The 11,429-nt window shown below is 42.4% G+C and overlaps 1 protein-coding gene across 1 annotated transcript; it reads left to right on the top strand.

Annotated features, from left to right (window-relative positions):
* Nucleotides 1-6,999: 6,999 nt before the first annotated feature.
* Nucleotides 7,000-10,970, top strand: LOC127361223 (gastrula zinc finger protein XlCGF57.1). Its single transcript, XM_051395702.1, has 3 exons — nt 7,000-7,197; nt 9,024-9,096; nt 9,180-10,970. The coding sequence occupies exons 1-3, from the start codon at nt 7,111-7,113 to the stop codon at nt 10,745-10,747; spliced, it is 1,728 nt and encodes a 575-aa protein (XP_051251662.1). The 5' UTR covers nt 7,000-7,110; the 3' UTR covers nt 10,748-10,970.
* Nucleotides 10,971-11,429: the final 459 nt, after the last annotated feature.

Here is an 11,429-nt window from a genome sequence, read left to right as displayed (position 1 = left end):
TCAGATTCTACAGGACACTTTCACTACAAGACCAAAGAGACAAACAGCAAGTTCAGATTCTACAGGACACTTTCACTACAAGACCAAAGAGACAAACAGCAAGTTCAGATTCTACAGGACACTTTCACTACAAGACCAAAGAGACAAACAGCAAGTTCAGATTCTACAGGACACTTTCACTACAAGACCAAAGAGACAAACAGCAAGTTCAGATTCTACAGGACTTCAGAGCCATGGATACAAACAGAGACGAGATGGATGAAGACACAATGGAGAGTCTTCCCGGACTCATCCGTTGGGGCCTGGAGCAGCTGACTCCCATACAGTGGTCGATGCTGGAGTCCGGGTCTCTAGACAAAAAGGCTGAGTATGTAATTACTAATATGTGTGTGGATATAATTAATACTACATTCGTATATATTTACGGGTTTTACAAACAGAGCCTGTCGAAGAGGAGAGACCCTCCCAAATCCTCCAAAGGCTCTTCTGGATCTGCCAGATCACAGAAGAGCAACATCTCTGAAGACGATGTCCGCGGGTGTCTGGGTGACACTATCTCCTGTGCCTTTTCGGAGGCAACCGGGGTCACCGACATCAGTGGCAGAAGCATGGAGAAGGTAACAGACACTGTGGTTACAGAGGTCACAGGGAGAGTGATTGAGCTCTCCAAAAGTTCTGAAAGAGGTGGAGGCAGCGAGGGGGGCATCAAACCTCTCATCTCAAGTGCATTCACCCACAGACTGAAGACGATGGTCCGACATGTGGCTAGAATTCTTAAAAAGTGCACAGGTAAGTACAGCACACTGATTGGAACCAGGGAGTTGTTGCGGACCCCTGTACTTAATTTCATGGAAGAGACAGAAACTGACAAGTCTCAGACAAGCCTCGCTTTGGTGATTGGTGACACCTTGGTGGTAAGAGCAAAACCACCTTCCGCCACCGTTCAGTCCATGTACCCACCGATCAGCGATACGATTGGTGACACCTTGGGGGTTAGAGCAAAACCACCTTCCGCCACCGTTCAGTCCATGTACCCTCCGATCAGCGATACGGTTGGTGACACCTTGGGGGTAAGAGCAAAACCACCTTCCGCCACCGTTCAGTCCATGTACCCACCGATCAGCGATACTGTTGGTGACACCTTGGGGGTTAGAGCAAAACCACCTTCCGCCACCGTTCAGTCCATGTACCCACCGATCAGCGATACGGTTGGTGACACCTTGGGGGTTAGAGCAAAACCACCTTCCGCCACCGTTCAGTCCATGTACCCTCCGATCAGCGATACGGTTGGTGACACCTTGGGGGTAAGAGCAAAACCACCTTCCGCCACCGTTCAGTCCATGTACCCACCGATCAGCGATACTGTTGGTGACACCTTGGGGGTAAGAGCAAAACCACCTTCCGCCACCGTTCAGTCCATGTACCCACCGATCAGCGATACTGTTGGTGACACCTTGGGGGTTAGAGCAAAACCACCTTCCGCCACCGTTCAGTCCATGTACCCACTGATCAGCGATACGGTTGGTGACACCTTGGGGGTAAGAGCAAAACCACCTTCCGCCACCGTTCAGTCCATGTACCCACCGATCAGCGATACTGTTGGTGACACCTTGGGGGTTAGAGCAAAACCACCTTCCGCCACCGTTCAGTCCATGTACCCACCGATCAGCGATACGGTTGGTGACACCTTGGGGGTAAGAGCAAAACCACCTTCCGCCACCGTTCAGTCCATGTACCCACCAATCAGCGATACTGTTGGTGACACCTTGGGGGTAAGAGCAAAACCACCTTCCGCCACCGTTCAGTCCATGTACCCACCGATCAGCGATACTGTTGGTGACACCTTGGGGGTTAGAGCAAAACCACCTTCCGCCACCGTTCAGTCCATGTACCCACCGATCAGCGATACGGTTGGTGACACCTTGGGGGTAAGAGCAAAACCACCTTCCGCCACCGTTCAGTCCATGTACCCACCGATCAGCGATACTGTTGGTGACACCTTGGGGGTAAGAGCAAAACCACCTTCCGCCACCGTTCAGTCCATGTACCCACCGATCAGCGATACTGTTGGTGACACCTTGGGGGTTAGAGCAAAACCACCTTCCGCCACCGTTCAGTCCATGTACCCACCGATCAGCGATACTGTTGGTGACACCTTGGGGGTAAGAGCAAAACCACCTTCCGCCACCGTTCAGTCCATGTACCCACCGATCAGCGATACTGTTGGTGACACCTTGGGGGTTAGAGCAAAACCACCTTCCGCCACCGTTCAGTCCATGTACCCACCGATCAGCGATACGGTTGGTGACACCTTGGGGGTTAGAGCAAAACCACCTTCCGCCACCGTTCAGTCCATGTACCCACCGATCAGCGATACGGTTGGTGACACCTTGGGGGTTGGAGCAGAACCACCTTCCGCCACCGTTCAGTCCATGTACCCACCGATCAGCGATACGGTTGGTGACACCTTGGTGGTAGGAGCAAAACCACCTTCCTCCACCGTTCAGTCCATGTACCCACCGATCAGCGATACGATTGGTGACACCTTGGTGGTTGGAGCAGAACCACCTTCCGCCACCGTTCAGTCCATGTACCCACCGATCAGCGATACGATTGGTGACACCTTGGTGGTTGGAGCAGAACCACCTTCCGCCACCGTTCAGTCCATGTACCCACCGATCAGCGATACGATTGGTGACACCTTGGTGGTTGGAGCAGAACCACCTTCCGCCACCGTTCAGTCCATGTACCCAACGATCAGCGATACGATTGTTGACATCTTGGTGGTTGGAGCAGAACCACCTTCTGCCCCCGTTCAGTCCGTCAAGTCACCAATCATTGGTGAGGCTGTGGTTTGCACCACGGCACAACCAGCACATCGGTGGAACAAAACCAGCTGCAGGTTTATGGTCATTGCACTGGTTAACAAAATTATGAAAAGTCAGAAAACTCCGGAAATCCTTCTGACTTTTGACGACATTGGAACCATCAGCAGGTCTCTGGAGGAGCTGCTCTGGGAACAGATCGCAGGCTCCAATGTTTCTGCAAAGCCAAGCGGCCGTCACTTCAGAATGGTCGCCAAGGCGGTGCACAAAGACTTGTGCAAGAAGACAGGTGACGCAGAGATCCTTCAGATGTGCCTGCTGTCCCGGGATTCATCTATTTACAGAAACATAACCGAGACACTGACACAGCATCTGGTGACACCACAGAAGAAGACCAGCGTGAACAGATTCTTCTCACGTCTCTTCAACACCGTGGCCAAGCCGTTCACTGCCTGCTTCGGACGCAAAGAGTAATCTTTGGTGTTCGAGGCAGGTGGATAGAACAAACACAGACGCATACTACCTGGGATGACAACGGGTTTACTCCGAGAGGCTTCGGTTTCCCCACATTTTAAACCAAAATTTAAAAAAAAAAGTTTGTCTGGTGGATCGCTGATGGATGTGAGACAGGTTGTCAGGTTTCGTAAGGCCACACAGGTGCCTCGGTGTGTAACACTGTGGCCTTGCAGCTGTAAGGTGAAGGTTCAGTTACAGCCTTTGACCCCCTTTGCTGTGAGGAGCGCTCACTGTGTTGCCGTGGGTTTTCTCCGAGAAGCTTCGGTTTCCTCCCACATTAAAAAAAACAACAACAACAATTAGGGCGTCCTGATCGCTCACCTGGTGGATCTGGCGCCCCCTTGTCCCGGGGCTGAGTCCCTGCTGCAGCGGCCCGGGTTCAACTCCAACCTCTGACCCTTTGCTGCATGTCATCCTCTCTCTCTCTCTTTCCTCTCTTTCTTGTCACTCTACAGCAATATCCATTAAAGGCTATAAAAAAATCAAATCAAATCAAAATAAACAATCGAAGATATAAAACATGTGACTCCCTGTTTCCAGTGGGGGGCGCTATGACTGTGACTTAATTAGGGCTCTTAGATGCGTTCGGGGCGGGACTCTTAACAGACGTGTGAAGTTTGGTGCAGATGGGAAACAGAACACTGAAGTTATGACAACTTCCTGTTTCCTGTTTATCTGGAAAACAAACTGCATCAGTTGCTCATTAAATTCGAAATGGTTAGAAGACTGCCATACATTCTTAAAGGATATAGAAAAATATATTCCCAAAGTTGAAGATAACTTTAAACAAACGTGATAGTCAAATAACAATTACTGAAATGGACAGAGTAATTGGCCGCCTATCTCTGAACAAGGCACCGGGCACGGACGGACTCACAGGAGACTTTTGTCGACATTTCTGGGAAGATATTAAAAAACTGCTACATCCAGTATTCCTGGAAATATTTGAACTTGTATACTTCCACCCACAATGAGACATGGGCTCATCATCTCAATTCCTAAGCCCGGCAAAGACCCCAGATTCATAGAAAACAGAAGGCCTATTACTCTTAGAAACTCTGATTATAAATTACTCACCTACATTTTCACCACTCGTCTTCAGACAGGAATTTCAAATCTTATTGCAGAAACACAGTCTGGTTTCTTAAAGGGAAGATCAATCCACAACAATATAAGGCTGGTAATGGACATTATTGAATATAGAAATCAAATTGAACATGATGGTTTTCTTTTCTTTTTAGATTTCTATAAAGCGTTCGATTCCGTAGAGCGCCCATTTATCTTCCAAGTTCTTGAACATTTAGGTTTTGGATTCAAATTTAGGAATTTAGTTGGTGGATTATATCAGAATATCAACAGCTGTGTCATGCTACCTTGTGGCACCACCCCCAGTTTTAATGTTAATGTGGGAATTCCACAAGGTTGTCCCATCTCACCATATTTATTCATATTAGTCACAGAAATGTTAGCAATTTACATTAAACATTTTAATGAAATAGAAAATGTAAATGTCTTAGGTACCGATATTGTCATCAGCCAACTTGCGGATGACACAACACTTTTTGTACAAGACAGACACCAAATTCCAATAACAATCGAAAAAGTAAAAGAATTCTCCACAGCTTCAGGGTTAACTCTGAACTTAAACAAATGTGAACTATTTACAATTCATGATACAACTCTAAAAGACATCTGTAACATCCCTATCAAGTCGGAATTTAAATACCTTGGAGTACACTTTACAAAAGACCAAAAACAAAGTCAATACTTGAATGTAGAAAAAAAAAATAAAAGAGAGTAAAGCCAAATTAAATTTATGGCTCCAAAGAGAGCTCTCAATACTCGGCTGAATTTACCTAACCAAGATGGAATGTTTATCAAGGTGCATTTACCCAGCCTGCTCTAATGCCATTTCAAATAAACTAATCAAATCTATTAACCAAATTAATCTGAATTTTATTTGGAGAAACAAGCCACACTATATGAAAAAAAGCAATATGGTTAAAGAAATTAAAGATGGTGGTTTAAAAGTTATTGATTTTGATTGCCTCAATGGAACCTTAAAAATTAATTGGCTGAAATCTTGGCTCAAACATAGCAACTCATTTTGGTACTGTGTCCCAAATTCCCTATTCAATAAGATTGGAGGTTTAAAATGTCTTCTTATGGCAGACTTCAGCATTGACAAATTACCTACAGGCCGAGTTTCATAAACAAATTCTATTATATTGGAAAATGCTATATGTGCATAACTTTTCACCTCACACTACTATGCTTTGGAATAATAGATATGTTTTATACCAAAATAAATCATTATATTATCAGGATTGTATTGAATATATGGTCTGTGGTTGACTTAATGGATGCCAATGGCAATCTCTTAGATTATCAACAATTTTGCACTAAACATAAATTCAACCCTTCCAAATCAGACTTTATTAAATTACAAAAAGCACTTCCTCATGGATTTATATTTCTAACAAAAAATATATTGGCCCACCAACCTATAATACCACAACTGGGCCCATTGTCAATACAGGGGATTTTAATCATGGACAAAAAAATGTAACAATCATTTTATAAGAAACTGCCTCACTGAAACATTGTTCCCTGGTAGACAAAACAAAAATAATATCCTACATAAATCTGATAATAAATCAATTGATAAACTAAGAACAATGTACCTAAAATTTCCTATACCCCCCAAAACCAAAGAAACACACTTTAAAATGATGAACAACATTTATCCTTCTAAAGAATTACTTAGACTACGCTTTAATATCGCTGACAGTTTATGCACATTCTGTGAAAATGACATTGAAACCACGGACCATATCTTCTTCTCATGTGATATAATACAAACATTCTGGGTTAACATTCACAATTGGATCAAACAGAAACTAGTTTTATTTCCAGCTGCTATCTCTAGAGATGATGTCACTTTCGGTATGATCTCTGTTGCAATGTAATTCTTTGTCTAGCCAAATTTTTCATCCACAAGAATAGAGTTATGAAGTCATCACCCAAATGTATTGTCTTCATGAATGAATTTAAATTGTACATGAAATCTTTAAAACCTCTAACAGAAATTAAGGCACAAAAATTATATGATAACTTAAAGAACTTTCCCACTGAAAGGATAGTTAAAATTTGAATCCCCCTGAAATCAATGTTTATTCTATTTTATATATATTTTATGTTTGACTATTTATTTTGAGATGTTTATTTTAATTTTTATTCAATTGCCCCGAATTTATTGTAGTACACTTGCGAAGTGTATGTACTATGAAAAGTGCCCGAATTGTTTATTTTTGTACTTTTTCAATAAAGCATAAAAAATAAAAATAAAATAATAATTTGAAATGGTCGACCTCTGGTTGGGTTTGGGGTTAATTGCAGGTTTCTTTATGTTTGGTATTCTCTTATAGTTCCTGTCTATATGAATGAATCAACATCCAATTTATTAAAAAACTACATGTAGACAAAAATACAGATAAAACATCAAATAAATAATAGAAATAAAAGAACAACTTGTCGGAGAAATCCGACATATTCAGACTGTCTCTTATTTTGTAGGATTTGTTTGTTGTTGTGTTTGTGACCTCCGGCCAGCAGGGGGCGACGTCCCTCCACTCCTCCTGTCGTAAAGTGCCGTCAGTGAGCACAATGTGTCGCAAACCGCTCAGCAAGATGGCGGCGGAGCGACGAGCGGATCCGATCTTCACACTTTTATTGAACTTTAAGTTTTTGATCAACTTTATCGATTATAATGACTTCCTGTGTGGAGCAGCTCGCGCTGGCGGCGCTGACTGAGATCTGTGAGAAACTCAAAGTGAAACCGGATGTTCAGACCGAGGTCAGACACTGATTACTGATCGATAATCTTTATTGATTAACCACGCTGAGCGCTCAGTCTGTCTAACGATGAAACTGTAATATAGTTTTATTTTCTTCATATTTTCAACTTAAAAGAAATCTGTTATTGATCGGGGGGGGGGACTTTAAATGAAATCAATTCTTTAAAATGGGTATAACCGTTACCATGGCAACACAAATGTCAGTGATACAATCCTGATCCCAAAATCAATCAATCAATACTGATTCAACAACATATTACAGACACAAAGGTCGATTTGCCGAATATATATAATATATATATTAAATATATATATTATATATTTAATATATATAATATATATATTAAATATATATTATATATATTTAATATATATATTAAATATATATAATATAATATTATATATATTTAATATATATTATTATATTATATATAATATATATATTTAATATAATATATATATTATATTTAATATAAAATATATATTTAATATATATTATATTTAATATAAAATATATATTTAATATATATTATATTTAATATATATATTATATTTAATATAATATATATATTAAATATATATAATATAATATTATATATATTTAATATATATTATATTATATATATTTAATATATATAATATAATAATATATATTAAATATATATTTTATATTAAATATAATATATATATTATATTAAATATATATATTATATTTAATATAATATATATATTTAATATAATATATATTATATTATATATATTTAATATATATAATATAATAATATATATTAAATATATATTTTATATTAAATATAATATATATATTATATTAAATATATATATTATATTTAATATAATATATATATTTAATATAATATATATTATATTAAATATATATTATACATATTAAATATATATTATATTATACATATTAAATATATATTATACATATTAAATATATATATTATATATATTTAATATGTATAATATAATTCAGAGTTTCCTCTGTGGTGATTTGGAGCCGGCCCGCTGCTGTTAAGTTTCTGCCTCCGCGGTATCAGAAATGGGGCAGACGCACAATGTAGTCCCGGTTGCCTTGTAAATGATCCTGCAGACATAATGCCCCCCCGCTGGCTGCCGCTCACAGTGCAGTTTAACAACAAGTAGAACTATTCAGAGGTTATTGGGGCGGTCCACTTTAACTCCACATACTGTTGTGTTGATGGAGCTTATTGTCAAAACGTTTCTTCCAACTAGACTATTAAACTAACAGCTCCACCAAAACGTCACCGCGGTGGGTCCGTTTTCATTGGACAACGTTCAACTTGTCAGTTCTCAACGTCCTGATATCAAACATCTGGAAACATTACAACAGTAAATATATTTGTTTGTGTCGCAGCGACGTGTCACTTCTGTTTCATACGTACAACGTTTGCCAACGGGACTGGGGGGCCTGCCCTGCCCCCACTGCTAAAAATCCTAGAGGAAACACTGTATATATACATATTACATTATATTTAATATAACATAATATATATATATATTATATTAAATATATATATATTATATGTTATAATATAATATATATATTTAATATGTATTCAGAATATATATATATAATATAGCAGCTGTTCAGTGTGTGTAAAGTTCATTCAGAGCTTTCAGATTTCTGAAACTTTATTTTATTGTGAAAATGTTTCTGATCTACGATATTGCCACAAAATGACGGCTGTCGGTCCACGAACGTCTCATCTTTCTCACTTCCAAACAAATGAAGATGTATTTGTTGCTGCTGTCCAATCACTGACTCTCTGTTGCTCTGCAGGAGGAGCTGCGTGTGCTGATGAGGAGGCTCTGTGAGGATCTCCTGCAGGAGCTGAGGAGGCAGCATGAGGACAGTAAGGACTCAATGAACCGTCTCCTTATCGGAGCTTCCTGTCGTCCACATTCCTCCTCTCTCTCTCTCTCTCTCTCTCTGCAGACGTGGCTGTGGAGCCTCAGCGGGACTCCGCCCCCCCTGCAGGAGAGGGAGGTGCTCAGGAGGCAAACCACCAATCAGATGCTCCTGGGGATGAAACTGGCCAATCGGAGCCTCCGGTGTACAGCTGGCGCGTCCACAGCGGCGAGCGGCCGTTCGCCTGCAGCGTCTGCGGCAAAGCTTTCTCCTCCCGCAGCAGCGCCCGAGTCCACCAGCTCACCGTGCACAGCCGGCGCCGGCCTCACACGTGCTGTCACTGCGGGAAGGTGTTCGGCACCCGCTGCCACCTCAGGACGCACCAGGCGTCCAACCGGCAGCCGACATGTTCGGCCTGCGGCGAGACGCTAGCGGCAAGCTGCTGCCTCCGAGATCACAGACGCACCTGCCAGAAAAGGGAAGAGAGGTTCAGGTGCGGCGAGTGCGGGAGGGAGTTCTCCAAACGCAGCTACCTGTCCGCCCACCAGAGAGTCCACCTGCAGGACAAACCCTTCCAATGTCCCACCTGTGAGAAAGGGTTCACCACGCGCCGCAGTGTCCGCGTCCACCAGCTGACCGTCCACAGGGGACTGAGGCCGTTCACCTGCAGCGTCTGCAGGAAGTCCTTCAGCCAGCAGAGCGGCCTCAGAGCTCACCTGAGGACGCACACTGGCGAGCGGCCGCACGCCTGCGAGCAGTGCGGGAAGCGTTTCTCCAGCAGGAGCGGCCTGTCGGTGCACCGCCGCGTCCACTCCGGAGAGAAAGCCTTCAGCTGTGACACCTGCGGGAAGAGCTTCAGCGTGTCAGCCAACCTGCGCCGCCACCGCCTCGTCCACTTGGGCCATCGCCCGTTCAGCTGCGACGTGTGCAGCCGCGGGTTCACGCAGGCCGCGCACCTGAAGGCGCACAGCGCTGTGCACAGTGGCGAGTGGGCGTTCATCTGCAACGCCTGCGGGAAGGGCTTCAGACAGCGTGGCGCTCTGCTGGCGCACGAGCGGAGCCACAGTGGGGTCAAACCGTACAGCTGCAGCGAGTGCGGGAAAAACTTCTCCTCGTCTGCATCGCTCAAACGCCACCTGCTGACCCACAGCGGGCAGAAAGCTCACACCTGCGAAGAGTGTGGGAAGAGCTTCGCCGGCGCCCAGATCCTGAAGACTCACATGCAGCTGCACACCGGAACCAAGGCGTTCTCCTGCGATGTGTGCGGGCGTGGCTACAGCTCGCCAAGCTACCTGAAGACGCACCGGCGCAGCCACTCCGAGGGGAAGCCGTTCGGCTGCGCTCAGTGTCAGAAGAGGTTCTCCACGCAGGCGAGCGTGAAGCTGCACGAGCGCACGCACAGCGGCGAGAAGCCATACGTGTGCGAGGTCTGCGGGAAGAGCTTCAGCGTGTCGCAAAACCTCGTCAGACACAAACGCGTCCACAGCGGCGAGAAGCCGTTTGAGTGCGCCGTCTGCGGGAAGAGCTTCAGCCAGAAGAACAACCTGAAGACTCACCAGCTGGTTCACACGGGACACAAAGCGTTCAGTTGCTCCGCCTGCGGGCGCCGCTTCTCCTCCGCCAGGAGCCGCAGGGAGCACAGGTGTGTCAGCTGACAGGAAACAGGAAGTTCATTTGGTTCAAACTGACTTTATTTTAACTGCTGTCGGTCTCTCTCTCTCTCTCTCTGTCGTTTGTTAAACGCATACACTTATTTGTTTGTTTGTCTGTTTGTTTGTTTTATTTGGCTCTCAGTGTAAAGTTCCTTCAACAGTCAATAAATCAATAAACGTCGGTAATTTATCATAAACAATAAAAACGTTTGTTGTTCCAACTGAAGCTTTAATGTGTTTGTTTGTTTCATATGAGATCAAATATCATTTTATGAATGTAAATAAATCTAAAACAATGAAGTAGTAGTTTTATTAGCATCATTAGTATTAGTATTATTATTATAAGTATTATTATTATTATTATTAGTATTATAAGTATTAGTATTATTATTATTAGTAGTAGTATTATTATTATTATTATTATAAGTATTAGTATTATTATAAGTATTATTAGTATTATTATTATTATTAGTATTATTAGTATTAGTATTATTATTATTAGTATTAGTATTAGTATTATTAGTATTATTATTATTAGTAGTATTAGTATTATTAGTATTAGTGGTAGTATAGTGAGCTGGAATGATCTAGAAACATTGTATTGTATTTCTTTATTAATCCCACAACGGGGAAATTCCCTTGTCACAGCAGCAATTACTTGAAATAAATAAATACAGATATAAAA

This window comes from Dicentrarchus labrax, unplaced genomic scaffold (assembly GCF_905237075.1).
Source record: "Dicentrarchus labrax unplaced genomic scaffold, dlabrax2021, whole genome shotgun sequence".
In the NCBI taxonomy this organism is placed as follows: domain Eukaryota; kingdom Metazoa; phylum Chordata; class Actinopteri; family Moronidae; genus Dicentrarchus; species Dicentrarchus labrax.
This window is presented reverse-complemented; position numbering and strand designations above follow the sequence as displayed.

What these genes read in the sequence shown, in the direction of transcription:
- LOC127361223 (XM_051395702.1), top strand. Translation starts at nt 7,111, where the DNA reads ATGACTTCCTGTGTGGAGCAGCTCGCGCTGGCGGCGCTGACTGAGATC. An exon ending in AACCGGATGTTCAGACCGAG is followed by an intron (nt 7,198 to 9,023) that starts GTCAGACACTGA and finishes GTTGCTCTGCAG; the next exon opens with GAGGAGCTGCGTGTGCTGAT. An exon ending in GAGGAGGCAGCATGAGGACA is followed by an intron (nt 9,097 to 9,179) that starts GTAAGGACTCAA and finishes CTCTCTCTGCAG; the next exon opens with ACGTGGCTGTGGAGCCTCAG.